The 15,866-nt window shown below is 41.4% G+C and overlaps 1 protein-coding gene across 2 annotated transcripts in view; it reads right to left on the reverse strand.

Moving 5' to 3' along the window:
- Positions 1-15,866, reverse strand: part of usp34 (ubiquitin specific peptidase 34) — a 115,349-nt gene that overhangs the window by 10,601 nt on the left and 88,882 nt on the right. For both annotated transcript variants that reach the window (XM_030078030.1, XM_030078106.1), the window contains exons 49-68: positions 15,788-15,866; positions 15,624-15,677; positions 15,367-15,462; positions 14,692-14,756; positions 13,683-13,758; positions 13,469-13,516; positions 12,987-13,052; positions 12,131-12,211; positions 11,539-11,624; positions 10,043-10,211; positions 9,589-9,663; positions 8,859-9,010; positions 7,689-7,842; positions 7,135-7,179; positions 6,534-6,638; positions 5,412-5,559; positions 4,011-4,315; positions 2,411-2,740; positions 733-890; positions 539-617 (exon numbers count right to left, since the gene is read on the reverse strand). In XM_030078030.1, the coding sequence (XP_029933890.1) occupies positions 539-617; positions 733-890; positions 2,411-2,740; positions 4,011-4,315; positions 5,412-5,559; positions 6,534-6,638; positions 7,135-7,179; positions 7,689-7,842; positions 8,859-9,010; positions 9,589-9,663; positions 10,043-10,211; positions 11,539-11,624; positions 12,131-12,211; positions 12,987-13,052; positions 13,469-13,516; positions 13,683-13,758; positions 14,692-14,756; positions 15,367-15,462; positions 15,624-15,677; positions 15,788-15,866 (2,371 nt within the window). The remainder of the gene's footprint in view (positions 1-538; positions 618-732; positions 891-2,410; positions 2,741-4,010; positions 4,316-5,411; positions 5,560-6,533; positions 6,639-7,134; positions 7,180-7,688; positions 7,843-8,858; positions 9,011-9,588; positions 9,664-10,042; positions 10,212-11,538; positions 11,625-12,130; positions 12,212-12,986; positions 13,053-13,468; positions 13,517-13,682; positions 13,759-14,691; positions 14,757-15,366; positions 15,463-15,623; positions 15,678-15,787) is intronic.

Genomic DNA, 15,866 nt, shown 5'->3' on the forward strand with positions numbered 1-15,866 from the left:
AAGCAAATTTTCACTTGTTTCAAGCAAATTTTCACTTGAAACAAGAGACAATTGTCTAAAAACAAGTTACTTCTGAGGTGATCATGTCTTATTTTAAGTGTAATGAGATATTTTGACTAGAAATAAGACATTTTTGACTTGAAATAAGACAAATAATCTTGGTAAGATTTTGAGTTTTTGCAGTGTGTGTTTAAATGTTCACACCATTCCACAATTCCATGACCCAGCCTTCCCTATTATGTCCAGTCGGATAATGCTTGACAGTCTTTTTGAACTGCTTTAAACGTTGTCTACTTTCAGTAAACTTCCATTTGAATCGACAGCAAAGGAATATAGAATCAAAACTCTCAAAGTGACTTCTGAAAATAGCAGCAGTCATTCTTCTGCAATGCAATAAAAATACCATGAAAGAGGCATTTTGACATGCGACATGGATTTTTTTTTTTCTGCATTATCTAAAATGTCTGTCAGCGGAGCCACGTTCTCTGGGAGGCGAGAGGAGAGGTTCTGAGGCTGAGCTGGGCGTCGGCGTGCTCACCTCGGTCATGAGGATCAGTCCTCTGTTGAAGACGACCAGCAGCCGGTCCTCGTCGTTCTCCAGCAGAACCCGGAAGGCACTGAGGACCGCAGAGAGCAAAGTCAGAGCTCAGGGTTTTCCCTCACAAGTCCCTTACATGACAACATAGTGTTTTATGTGTGTGTGTGTGTGTGTGTGTGTGTGTGTGTGAGCACCTGATGAGCGTGGTCCAGCAGGAGCGGCCGTCCAGGCAGCGCAGGTAGCAGCTGATGGTGGTTTTCTTGAACTGCTTGACGTCCTCCAGCTCCTCCTCCCTCATGTCGGCCCGCTGAGCCACAAACAGCTGCATGAGGTTAAACAGCTCCTCCACCGCCTGCAGGGCACACACACACACACACACACACACACACACACACACACACACACACACACACACACCATCACAAACCTGTAGCACTAACACTGAGAAGTTCAGGCCTAAAGAGCTTAAAGAGCTTTAAAGAGGTTTAGAGAGATTTATGTAATGAAAATTTTTTTTTTTTTTTCATAAATGAAACTGCAGTATTTCCTTGTTCGAGTCAGAGATGTGTATCGGCGAGGGTATTTACGATCTGAACACTGAGGTGAACAGTATTCTCTTTCTACTGGACCGTTTTCCCTGTGTGACCATGAATGCATCATGAATCATGAGGTCAGAGGTGTGTGTGTGTGTGTGTGTGTGTGTGTGTGTGTGTGTGTATAGACTTCTGATACTGTGTTTACACAATGTGCCTCCGACCCTTCTCGCTCTGCTGGCTTTGTCTTTAAATATTTACGGGTTTCTACGGGCCGGATCCAAACTGATCAGAGACGCCCTCCAGTGGAACGAGTCAAATAAATAAAGACCCGTGGAGGATTTTTGGAAATCATGGGTTTAACAGTGAAAAGCTAAAAACATTCCTGAGGCTGAAAATGTGTTGGTTCTTTTTCCTCCATCCCCTTTTGTGTGACGATGAGGTACGTCACACAAAATGATTAAACAAACGGCATAAATATAATTCAGTAAAGACCTGAGCCTTTCATCTGAGGGAATTTAGAAAAGAGGGGAATCTCACAACAAAACTGCAGTGTTCTGCGAAATACTACTACTACTACTACTACAAGTAATGCTTTATTATATCAGGTAAGTCTGACTGAGATCAACATCTCATTTTCAGTGCAGTGCATCAATAAAACAAACTATTTAACATATACAGTCTAAATTGTGATAATTACAATAATGCCACAAAAGCAACATAAGAATTAAAAATAATAAAAAAATATTAAAACAAAATCATCATTTAATTTTTTCTTTTAAATTCTTGTTATTATGTTACAATTGAAAAAATACTAAAATGTTAATTAAAAACACAATGCTTAAAAAATAATATAATGATGATAACAAAAACAATAAAAAATAATTATTATAAATATCATTTCCTTTTATTCTTATTGTGTTACTATTATGGCATGATTGTACCTATGACACTTAATATGGAACATTTTAAACTGTTAGTTTTATTGATGAATGGGCTCAGGTCTGCCTTGAGATCTTGATCTCCATCAGATTAACTCTTAAAATAAATGAAGGGTTATTACTCTGCCTCAAATTATATTTTAAAGACACAGACTGATGAAACAAACAGAAGATGTGCAGTCTGTATGTCTGATTCCTCTGAACCTTTTCCATCCCCGGTGAAGTTGTGTGTGGATGTAAAATTGATCTCTGACCCAAATGATGCAGATAAACATGCGCCAGTCTCTCCTGAGGAGGCGGGTGCCCCCAGCAGGAGGCGCCACGCCGAGCCTGGTGACTTCTCGACTATCAAGAGCGATAAAAAGCTTTTTTTCTGTGAGTGAAGGCTGAGGACTCACCCCGGGGTACTGGCTGGCGTGCGGCGTCAGGTTCTTGAAGGCCCACTGGATGTTCTGGTGCGAGGCCAGCTGGCGGGTGAAGGCGGGCGACTGCTCGCAGCACATGCGCAGGATGCCGTAGTAGGCGGGCAGCATGCCGCGGTTGAACAGCACCACCTCCTGGTCGTCGTGGTCGGCCAGGATGTAGTTGAAGGCGATGTTCTTGGTGACAACGGGGTTCTGCACCACCAGGCGCACGTTCTCCGGACACTCCACACACACGTTGTACCAGAAGGACAGCAGCGCCTGCTTGTTGTGGTTGGTGGCGATGGCCGGCTCAGACAGCTTGGGCTGTGAGGAGCGAGGAGGAGGAGGAGGAGGAGGAGGAGGAGGAGTGTGATCAACATGACTGGAGCCTGGTTCATGTTTCAAGTGGAAGTTCATGTGACTGAATGTGTGTGGAGTCAAAATGGAGCGAGTGCAGCTGAAACTCTGTGGTTTATGGATGTGCACGATTAACTGATTATTCATTCATGATGGCTGATTTTTAAGCTGAGGTAATTTGTGGTTGAAAAATAAAAATCAGCCTAATCTGAATTAAAAGGAACTTGTTTTTGGCAGAGCAGTGCTGAGCGCGAGTTTGCTTGTTCTATCAAGTCTCTGCCAAAAGCTTCCTGGAAATGTTTTCTTTTTTTCTTCTCCTTTATTGCATTTGATTCTTAAGTTAATTTAAGTGACATATTAACAAGAAGAAATTCACGGGGATGCACACTCTGGCAAGTATGTTTTTTCCTCATACTGTATATTTTTTTTCTTCAAGGTGCATTTGATATTCTGTCCATAACCAATTAAACAAACACCAGCACAAACTGAATAATCAATTATTCATTCACACCGCTGATTAGTCGACCATGAAATTCTGCCTTCACTATTTTTGCCATTTTTACTGAGGAAACAACTTTAGAGGTCTGATTCAATTTAGAAAAAATAATGAGCATTTATAATTGATATACAGAAAAGATACTGTTCACATAATATAATATGCTCGTAAAAGAAACAAAGAAAAATGTTTAAAAAAATGTCTTGGGACTAGTGGGGTAACGGTTTGATAAACCCACGGTTTGATTTGTATTGCTTGTATTATAACTTTTTTTTTATTCAGAGATCTGAATAATATGAACAATATGAAATCAACAAATATTTTTTCAGAGGCACAAGTCTACTTAGACCATTTAAAACAAACATGTTAGTGTGTTCAGCAGCTCAGTGTGTGGTTAGATGGCTCTCAAACAGTGGATGTGTTTGTATAAACTGGGTGAGTTGTTTTTTTTTTCAGGTTTGGTTTTACACCCCTTTGTAGGACAACTACCAAATTTAAAGTGTCAGGACTGCTGCTGGTATTGCAATGCATGTAAAAACCAACAAACTGTAAATACTGCAGTAAGTGAAGAGTTTAATTGACCTCTGAGGGGAAATTTGGTCACTATGGCAGCAAAGATTACAATACAAAAACAGATTAAAAAAACAGAAAAAGCTAAAAATATGAAAGTGAACATCTTGGTGATCATGGTGAAGAGGTTTCTTGCGGCTGAGCCAGGTGTGTGCAGGAGGACGCTCGTACCTGGAAGAGGTTCCAGAGGTCCATGAAGTATCCGGAGAACATGAGCTTCTCCGTCTTGGAGATGAGGCAGTAGGTCATGAAGCTGAAGTACTGCACCAGCTTGGTGGTGCCGTGCACGCCGGCGTCCACGTACAGCTTGGCGCGGCCCAGCAGCCCCAGCAGCAGGTTGTAGACCTGGTGCAGCACCACGGTGGTGTCGGGGGACAGCGGCAGCTCGCGGGTCGGCAGGTGCAGCGAGCGCGTGGAGCGGAACATCTGGCGGAAGGAGTTGCTGGGGATCAGCGAGACGAGGAGGTACGCCGCCGCTGCAGGAGGAGAGAAACACAACGCACTTCTGAGTTTGGAGAGAAAATCTCCCTAACGCCTCAAACCCAAGTTCTGACACTGAGGGTCAGCAGGTCGCCTTCAAGTGCCCAAATACCGACTTATGATCAAAGTAACATTATAACTGACTTTTCAACCATGAATTTACCTTTTTACCATTTAACACCTTCACTTTGCTGGTTGTAAACTCTGATTCATGACTAATTTATGGGTGCACTGATATATTCGACTGCCTTTTATTGAATATCAAATATCAGTGTGTCCATGTCTTCTCTCTCCAAAATGAAAGAGGTTATTCTCTAGCTCCTTTTTTAAAAAGTTTTTTTTTTTTTTTTTTTTATTATTATTATTATTTAAGAGGGTTATCCAAGCACTCCAAATATCAGGAAAAGTGAATACAATGAAGGAAATATTAAAAAGCCTTTATTGTAGTGGCTAAATGGTTGGCTTTTTAATGATTTAGCCACTACAATAAAGGCTTTTTAATATTTCCTTCCTCGTCATATCTCCTGATATTTGGAGTGACTGGATCGCCTCTCTTAAGTTGTTAAGTTTGTTTTCCACATCATTTTCTTGATCTTTGTTTGATAATACAGAGAAACCAGTCATTTTTTTCTGTTTGCCATTTTTTTTCCACTATTGCTTAATATCTCTACCATCTTCTCAGTTTTCATTTTCATTAGTAATAATAATCTCTATAGAACAATTTTCAAAGCCAAATTTACAAAGTGCTTCACAGGGGCAGCAAAGAAATAAAATAAAATGAAATACAAAAACAAGTTATGAATAAAGTCACAAACTCTTCAGTTTTTAAAAAAAGATTTAGAGTATAAAAAAGCAATAATTGAAAATAAAAAACAGTTCAAAGAAAATTAGAACTCAAGTAAAATCAGGAAACGCATTACTGTCTTTAATCATTTTGTGTATTTAAAATGTTTATGAAAAAGACATTTCCTCCTTTAAGAGTGCTTTTGTTCATTTTTCGTGCTGTAATTTTCAAATTTAAAAGATACCGACAAAACAAAACAAAACAACAAAGCCAAGCCCCGGGGAAGCGGCGGCGGCGGTGGCTCTTACAGGTTCGGACGCGCGGGTAGTTGTGAGCGAGCAGGAAGCGCTCCACCCAGTTCTCCATGTTCTGCAGCACCCAGCTGTGAGCCAGCTTGTTCCTGGGCGTCTGCACGGCCAGCCAGTCCAGACACTGAGACGGGTTGTACTCGATCACCTGGAGGACGCACACAGGGCCAGAATGTCACGACACTTTCTTTCTCCTTTACACATCATTTGTTCAGACGCATTATGATCTTATGTGTGTAAAAAAATAAAGTAACAGCAGAGTTGTGGTTTCAGGAAATTCAACTTTATCTACAATCAAGATGCACGAAAGTCTACAGAGATCAAACCTGCAGCATTTCAACTATAACAGGGTCATTTATTATGACCCGAGGAAAGTGACACATTGACCTATTGATAAATTTGTTCTTTATGCCATCTTTAAGTGTTGCTGGAGGTTTGATGTCTGTGAAAAATGGTAAGACAAGAAAATTAGATCAAATGGAGCTGGTGACATTAATAACCCCTCGCCAACTTGTTTCTTCTGTGACGTGTTTGCACAGAATTTCCACTGAAACTCCTGCTGCTTTGCAGACGAGTGGACAAAGTCACGATCAGAGTTTAACAAATCATCACTTCCTGATGTATGAGCCAAATAAAAATTGAAGTTTGTGCGGAAAATGTATTCAAAAGACAACTGTGACTCCATTTCTCATGACAAGAGGAAATTAGGAATTGCACATCTGGTAGAAGAAAAAGAAAAAAGACGCACACAATACAAACAAATTTCATGTGTCTGATTGATGTGAGAAAGAGTTACCAAGAGAAATCTGTGTTTGCCTAATTACGATAATTTGTGTGTAATTTTTACTTTGCAAATTCACAAGGACCTTTACTATTACTACAAATCACAGGATGTTTCCATGCGCTATCAGTCTCAATACAGTGAAAGACAAAGATCCAATCCTGATGATTCCTCATGGGGGCAGAAACTGCAGAATGCTACGACAGAACTGTAAAAAAAACTGGTTCATTGCCGTTTTGAAATGCCGCGTCACTTGAAAATAAACCAAGCAAATATTGGAAAAACGCTCAGAGGCAGGAACGGGATTTCTTTGGTGGCGGGACGCAGAGGCAGCTTCTTACCTCCCAGATCCTCTGCAGGATGTAGGAGGCGAAGGAGGGCATGCCGGGCGGCCCGCCGGCAAACTCCATCAGCATGGTGAGCAGCTTGAAGAAGGGATTGGCCGCCTGGTGGAGGGAAACGAGAGAGAGAGAGAGAGAGAGACAGAGCTGGAGTTAAGCATGAGTGGAAAAACTTTATGCATTTAGCACAGAATCAGGATCAACTGGAGCCAAAAACGCAAAATCTTACCAAGATTATTTGTCTTATTTCAAGTCAAAAATGTCTTATTTCTAGTCAAAATATCTCATTACACTTAAAATAAGACATGATCACCTCAGAAGTAAATTGTTTTTAGACAATTTTCACTTGTTTTAAGTGAAAATTCACTTGAAACAAGTGAAAATTTGCTTGTTTCATTGGCAAAATTTGCCAGACAGAGACAGCACTGTGTGACAAACAGCACAGGGTTAGGAAAAATACACTTCAAGACACTGAAACACAAAGAACAGGACACAGCAAAGGGCTTTTTTTTGGTGTGTGTTTTCCATGTTGCTCCAGAGGCAGAGGGGGGGTTAGTGAACCAACACCCCGTGCATGGAGAGACTTTTCCCGCCTGCTTACCTCAGGAGTGAGCTTTGCGATGGAGGTGAAGAGCATCGACACAATCTGGACCGGAAAGACAAGAAACCGGTGATAAGAAATGGACGTTCATGAATTATGATGAAGACAAATAGGAAAACGTCTTGTTAATATCAAAACTTAAAGATTTGAAAGTGTTTTTAGAAAAGATTTTCCTTAAACCACTGGAACTCTGATTTGAAATGAGAGAAGCTGCCGAGTTGGAAGAAAGAAAAATAAAGTGCAATAAAGTCACAAACATGTTCTGTGTCTGTTTATTCAAATCCTTCATTAAATCTGTGCCACAGTGATGCTGAGTGAGCCTTTTTTGTAAAAATGTAGACTTCTTGCAGATCATTTTCGACACATTTCCATGGTGCAGAATATATTTGGTATTATTGGAAATCCAGCAATTTTGTCGGGAATTTTTAATAAAGTTCTGCGGTTTTGAATGTAGTTTGGCCAAGCTGCGTGTATGATGAACCCACCAGCGGGCAAACAGGTTTAGAGCACAGTTCTCCATGGTGTTTTGTGTGTGTGTGTGTGTGTGCTCTTACGTGCTCGGCCAGGCGGTTGTTATAGCGACAGAGGCTGTAGATGAGGTTGCAGGTCTGTCTGATGTTGATGCCGTCTCTGATGTGCTGGAACAGGAAGGGGAAGCCTTTCCCTCCGGTCAGCGCCGCCATGTCGCTCTGGGACAGGGTCAGGTGTCTGCCGGGACGACCAGAGTGTTAAACGTACGTACACACACACACACACACACACACACACTGTTTTACCACACAACTGGATTTTAAGGAGAGAATCAACATCAGCATTAAATTTCTGCTGCACTGCCCTCTAGGGGCTGAAGCTTTCAGAAATGCTGTGCATCTGGCCACACCCACTCAGCAGAAAAATAACAGAGGAAAGAAAAATGGAGGACAAGCAGCAGTCCTGGGCTGTGTCCGAAATCACTCCCTAACCACTATATAGTGACTATGCCATTTTGTAGGGGTGTCCGAATGTTTAGTGATTATTAATGTTCACTATATAGTCCACTGGATGTATCCCACAATCCACTGCGAAATGTAGTGGACATCCGATGGTCACTAACCAGGCAATATATCCCATCATGCATTGCGGAACGGCGCCGAACAACGAGCGAAGTAGTGTCCGAAATGGTCCGCTATTGAGTTCACTATATAGTCCACTACATTGAATTCCCTATAGAGTGAGTAGGGAGGAGGGAGGGAGGGAGTGATTTCGGACACAGCCCTGGTCAAACGAGGACATTAGGGCTCTGCTCACTATCTGGACAGAGGAAACTGACGGTGTTTGACGAAATGAGGATCTTATGTGATTTTAGTGAGAGAGCTGGCAGAGGTGGGGATCGAAAGCACAACGGGACAAAACTGAAAAAACTGAATAAAGTGAATAAAGTGAGGTCTCTGTACAAGGCTGTTATAGCTCACAACACAGAAAAAAAGTGCCGGTCGCAGACTTTAACCACTCGCTTCCTACTTCTTACTCACATGCATGTGATATCAGCACAACAGTGGAAACACGCATGCTTTTTGTTTTTGTGACATTAACACCGTCTGGCTCACAGACAGCCTGAGCTCACGGCGGTGCAGCAGTGGAAAGACGCCTGGTGGGTGTTGCCACAATAACAACAAGCCAAAGAGATCTTTTCCGTCAGACTCTGAGTGTAACTCTCCGTCCGACAGGCGGGCAGGCGGTCGTACCTCTCGGAGCGAGACTGCTCCACCAGCAGGGCGATCAGAGCGATCATCTTCTCCAGAGCCGCAGGGCGATACTTCTCCTCGGCCAGGGACAAGATGTCCTCCTCTTCATCCTCCTCCTCGCCCTCCTCCTCCGACAAAACCTCCACCTGAGGCTGCGGACGAGAAGCCTGTGTTACTCCTCAGGAATAAAAGCTCCACGTCTCTTTAACATTGTAACATTGTTATACTAAATCTATTGATAAATGATCAAATCCCTTTATGTAAATATAGTTAGTGTGATTTCAAACTTTACGGTTATTATGTCTTTCACAGCTGACAAACCACCTGATAAAACAAATGTGTGTGTGTGTGTGTAGGCTACGCCTGCTTATATGTACTGACAATATCTGACATTTCAGTTGCAGAAAAAGGGGAAGGAACTGGTTCGTATTTAGTATTCCACCTCCTTCCTTTTCAGACATGTCATTTGCTCTATGTATATTTATTGGGATTTTTTTTAAATTATAATTTATGGTATTTTGTTGCACATTTGATACAAAGTTGATCAACTGAAAAAAAAAAAAAAACTTCTAAAAACCTTGTTAGGTTCATGTTAGGTGACCCGTTTGTAAAAACTCTCCCAAACTGTCTGACTTCTTCTCTCTTAAATGCGATGAACAAAACTGCAGAGACGTTCTGGAAATTCTGAAGTTTGTCTGTGAGAGTGAAGCAGACGAGGTGGTAAACTTACATTCTCAGGTCCTTTGGTTCCCATGTAGAAGTGCACCATGATGGAAATGGCTTGTAGTGACAACAGAAACTGACTCTGTGGACACAGGAGAGGAAAACAACCCAAATTTATGAGCCAATATTTAGGAACACAGATCGGATTTTTATCTCTTTATATGAAATCGACGTTTTTTTGTTGGCTTCTTTGTATCCCTTGGTGTTAACTGTCACTTCTATATTTTTTTGTACTTTTTATGTCAACATTATTTTACACAATGAAAAGCCATTTCCCCACAGGGACGATAAAGTGGGTCTAGTGGACTTCCATGTCCTCTGACAAGATAAAAACATCTTTGCCATCACAGGCTGGTAGGTTTGCCCAGTTTCCACCACACACTGTGTTTTTTTTGCTGTTTTTACTGTTCAGGATTGTTTTTTTGTTTTTGTTTTTGTTTTTTTTCTCATTTGTGACCGACCTCCTCCTCTCCCATCTTGGCGAACTCGTAGAGGAAGGCGAAGTACTCGGTCAGGTGTTTGCTGTGCGGTTTCACTCCGTGCTCCATGATGGACAGCAGCGTCTTCACGAAACGAGTCACACAGGAGCGGCTGCCGATGTCCTCCACCGGACCGTCCATGTCGTCAGAGCTGCACGCACACACACACACACACACACACACACACACACACACACACACACAGCTATGTCACGCTAAATCACACATCTAGTGCCAGGTTTATCAAACTGCATCCAGAAGCATTTTGATTTGACTTTTTAGATTAAAAAAAAAAAAAAATAATAATAGCAATAATTACATGACTGGAAAAAGAAATCCAAGACAATCGATTATCTATTAAAAAGCCTGTACTGTGTCTGGCTAATCATAATTTACAGTTAAAACTAATAATATTTTAAGTTACAACTCTAAGTGGCCAAACAGCTTGTTATTAATGTCAGCCTCTCTCACTGGAACTGATGGGCGTTCACCCAGCGAACACACGGGTTTCACTAGTCAGGTTTCCATCCAAATATATCAAAATTTTTGAGCGAATTTTGTCAAAATGCGCAAAAGAAAATGCAAATTTATGCCTGTTTCCATCAGTTTTGTTTTGCGATTATTGGGAGGAGAGTGCGCCGTGAGATGACGTCATAAGACAGCGTCTGTGTGTCGACTGAACAACAACAAACACTCAGCTGACACTCAACAGCTGATCATGGACAGATTCCTGCTGAACTTGTCGGCTCTTGGGAGAAGTCTGCTTACTATTTTGGCAGCGCTAACTTCGTACCGAACCATCCTAAATAAGGAATAAGAGACTAATAATAATAATAATAATAATAATAATAATAAAACTAATAATAAGACTGTAGCGTAGAAGTGTGACGTGGTATCCGGTCCAGCCATCGTTTATTCGCAAAACCTGTTTCCACAGCAAAAAGTCGCACTTTCTTTTATCGATATGCTGAGAAATCCACCCCCTCCAAGTGTAAAAACTTTTTTGCGAATTTTTGGCCGTTTTTTGAATTTCTGGCGTTTCCATCCAAGTTTTTTTTTTTTTTTTTTTCGCAATTTCCGAAAATGCGAATAAAAATAGGTGGATGGAAACCCGGTTAATGATGCCTACAATGCTAATATGACGCTTTATTTGTAAAGTTAACGGTATTTACAAATCCCCAGAGGCAAAAAGTCTTGAGGGTCTGGTGTGAAAAAAAAAAAAAAAAAAAAAAAAACACATTGAAATATAGAATATCTTAGTATCTCCGGAGAAAACTGTTAAAACCTGGATTTTTAAAGAAATTATATTAAAAAAAAAAAAAGAACTGACAAAAAGTCACAGAAGGCTGGGCACACTGCAGCAGAGGTTTGGACTTTTAAATCTGACCAGTCAGCTGTGGGGACGCTGTCATTTTTCACAGCTGAGAATAAAAGCTGAGAGCAGGAAGACAGAGTGGAGCCCGTCAGCTGCTACGTACCCGTCCTCCATGCCGGGCTGCAGGTACAGGTGAGCGTGAACCGGCCGCAGCCGCTGGATCACGTGAATACACAACCGCTGGAACATCTGCAACACAGCACAGCAGTCAGCTAAGTGTGTGTGTGTGTGTGTGTCTGTGTGTGTGTGTGTGTGTGTGTGTGTGTGTGTGTGTTGGACATAAAATTAGACAAGACTTTAATGATCCCACAGGGTAAAATTAAGTCAGTTAAGCTAGAAATAAGACATCAAGGACAGGAAAGTAGAATATAGACAAGAAAAGATGGGAATTCATTAATAAAAGATGAGGGTAAAGCAGATTTCTATAGACATTAGTGACCAATATGACCCACATGATGAGCAGAGTGATGATTCCTGTGTTTTTATATTGAATCCACACAAAAAACAGAGGCCCAAAAATATGGTTCACAATTAGCTAAAATACATGAAATGAACAGGGTAGAAACTGTGTGATGCAGGAGGGGAAAAAAGTTTTATTTCCTCATTTTTGTGTTCAAAACTGAAAGGCATCTCATAACAAACAATGTTACGCTTTGAAGCAAGTGTGAAGCCCACGCTCTGTGGGAACAACTTGCCTGTCTGACGATCTGATTGGGACACTTGATGAGGATCTGCATCGGCCACCAGTTGTCATCGGCCATACGATCCAGAAACCACTGAAACACAGAAACACAGCGAGAGTCAGCGAGCAAACACTGGCACAGAGAATTAAGAAATAATGAGTTTCTAGCTTATTTACACATCCTTTTTCACAGCAGGTGTTTTGACAGGAAATAGCAGGTAAACCCAGGTGTTACTAGTGAACTGAGTTAAGGTTGTGCTCCTTTTAAAGCAGCAGAGCCTCTCCAGAGAGCCAACCTGCACAACATCTGGCTCTGCTGGACCCAAACGGACCAGAACCTGAACCAGAGGAGTGAATCAGGAGAGTCCAGATCTCCTCCAGGCATATCTCCGCTTTTTCAGGTCTACAGGCATATCTCCCCGTTTATTCTGGACTACAGGCTCCCCCTGTGTGCTGACCACAACTCAGGAGAGACTCAGCAGCTGACTGTACTGTCTAACGCTTTTCAAATTACAAATTAAATTACTTAAAGAGAGAGAGAGAGAGAGAAGTGGTGGTCGTGCGAGCTCAACACAGAATAGAGCAGAGAACAAACGTTTCCGCAGGTTGCTACCATGAGAGGTTCTTCATCACACAGTCATAACTGTGCACAAAACATTTTAGGCTGGTAGGCCCAGCAGTATGTGAGATTAACCACACACACACACACACACACAGAGGACCAAACACATCATCCCCTCCAGGCTGCCGCTGGGTGGAGATTATTAGTCGGTAACACCTGCGCTCGCTCTACTACTTCCTGTCAAAATGGCGGCTGTGAGAAAAGTGGAGTGTGGTGAGACTCAGTCAGAACAGAGCAGAGCGGTGACCTCGCAGGCGGCCTGGCTGTTGTTGAACTGTTTTGTCAGGAGTTCGATCCACTGCAGCATGGTGGGCTGAGGAGGAGACAGACACACACAGAGGAGACGCATCAGTACAAACTCAGAGACGAAACACACACACACACACACACACACACTCATGTGGTTTACCTCCAGGTGTATTCAGACCACCTGTACATGTGTGTCCGTCTGCACTGCCAATATTACAACACAAGAGCCACCTGACAAGCCCATTAGGTTTTTTTTTTTTTTTTTTTTTTGGCTCCTCCTGTACATCTTTTGTGTGTGCTTCTTTTTTTTTATCCCCACTTAATCACTTTGTTTGCATGCATTTTTTGCACTGTTCCTTTATGGACTGTATGGCTTCATATGTGCAATAAATAAAGCCAAACCAAGCAGACCAGGTCAGTAACTGCTAACAGGCATAGAGACGGGCCAATTTAAAAGGTGCAGAGAAAAACAGGTGTTACCTTCTCCTTGGAGTGAATGAACGTCTCGAGGACAAACGATGTGCTGAGCTGCAAACAAACAGCAAAAAAAAAAAAAGCAGAGATTTTAGTCCGGAGAGATTTTAGTGAGACCTGGAGTCCAGTGAGTTCAAGTTCCTGTTTATTTCGAGCTTCAATCTCGGTTACAGTGGTTTCAGTGTAAAAGCTGCAGACTTGGCGTGGTGGTGTTTCTCACCTTGGCGGTCATGAGTGAGATGGCCTTGGGGTCTGGTAAGGTGCTGGGGATGCTGCTGCACAGCTGCCACATGAACCTGGAACACAAAGACACAACTTGTACGTTCATCTTTAAGACATAATAAATGAATCTTTATTCAGACACATAGTCCACATAAGAGAAATAAGAAATTAAAAAAAAAAAAAGTGAAGAAATACATTATACAGTGCTTTACCTTTAAATTACCATTAAAAATATGTAATATATACACATACACCTGCATACACACACACATACACATATACAAGCTACCTATAGATATGAGATATGAGCGTTTACTTAAGAAAAGGTCAAGCTAACATGCCAGTGCATACGAAGCCTGGATGTGAACCATACAATCACACAACTAATAATCAAAGAATATGGTCATGTTGGAAAAACTCAGCGTGTCCATCAGCAGCCATGAATCCTGCCACAGCGTCCTGAGGCACGACACCACAGCCTTTATGGCTAAAACATGAAGCTAATTGACTTTAAACCATCTGCTATTAGTGAAAATAGTCCAAGATATTAAAATCAGATGATCAAAGTGCACGATAATAATCACATTCTTCCAATTATCAGAACTGTTCTTTGTGATTAATAATTATTATCTCATTATCTTATGAAATAATTAGGACGTTTGCTTTTGGTCATAATCATGAACCCTCATCTGCCTCAGCACAGTTTCACTTTTACATTGTGTGCATTTTCATAGCTGAAGACAGTGGAGCTTTATCTCTCAGTGCTGATCAACATTCACACAAATCATTTACATCTGCATCTGGACGACTGTGAATATTCACAGAAAACGAATGCAGACATTAACATTTACATTAACATAATGACGTCTGTCTGTGAGATTCAAGCAGAATTCAAGTAATCCTCGTTTTTGTGCAGAGGCCAAAGATCAAGAGCAGAACAAACAAGAGTCCAGATGAACGTTTGGGTTTAATGTTCAAAATGTCAAAGGAACAAAGTCGACACTTACCCAAAGTACGTGTGCTCAAAAATGTTTTTATCCTGGAGAAACTGCATGTTGTCATGCCAAATCCACTGAAACAGACAAACACACACACATTAAAACACTCGCTGTGTGGTCGCCGCACAGGAAGTGATGCAATTTAAGCTTCTGGATTGTTTTTAATAAACACAAGAAGAAGAACTGGGTGGTCAGCATGAGAACAAGAAAAGAGCGCCACCAACAGGAAAACACATACAGCACATCTGCACATGTATAAAGTAAAAAATAATTTACTTCCTGGGAAAGTACAGAAATTATCCACACCAAGGCTAGAGGATCAATCAGAACATTAAAAATCAATATTCACATACCACTCCTTTTTAATTTTCTGTAGATGGCTGTTTTCAGTTAGTTAACTTCATGTCTATGTACATTGTATTGGATCGTATCAAATAAATCACCAATACATAAATAATAAAAGGTAAAAATTGCATTCACTGGGGTTTGAACAGAAATGCTCTAATATTAAACGATTTAACAACAAACTACGAGAAAAACTGACAACATAAAAGAAAGAGGAAAAGAGGAAAAACCAAATCCAAATGACAGGTATTCAGTATTTTTTTTTATGTATGTTAATAATTCTCATTATTTCGAGTAAAAAGAAAAAAGCACAAAGAAAGGATTGCAGGTCCACTGTACCTCAAGTAGATCAGGAGAAACATCAAAACTAAAATCCTTGCCGTTCTCCTCCTCGAGCTCCACTCTCTTATAGAAGAGCATGTAGGCACTGTGAGTCTGCACACAGAGGACACACACACACACCACCTTCACACTTCTGAAACACCTTCATCAACATGTACACTGTGTTTTTTATTAGCATTATTGTTATTATTATTAAAATTTAAGTCACAAGAGCCAGAACATTGATTTCAGAGGAGCCTGGAGAGCCACCTCACCTTCTCAAAGGAGAAATCCATGAACTTGTCGGTGACGGAGTCGTACGTTTTAGTCTGCAGGACAAAGAAAAGACGGTGAGGTTCAGACTGACGCTGCTGTAACACACACACACACACACACACACACACACACACACACACACACACAGGCTGGTGGTTCGTACCGTCATCTCTCCACCGAAGCATTCAGAGGCCAGCTGGGCCGAGTCGAACGGCTTCACCTCCGCATCGTTAAATAAATAC

This window comes from Myripristis murdjan, chromosome 1, assembly GCF_902150065.1.
Source record: "Myripristis murdjan chromosome 1, fMyrMur1.1, whole genome shotgun sequence".
NCBI lineage: Eukaryota > Metazoa > Chordata > Actinopteri > Holocentriformes > Holocentridae > Myripristis > Myripristis murdjan.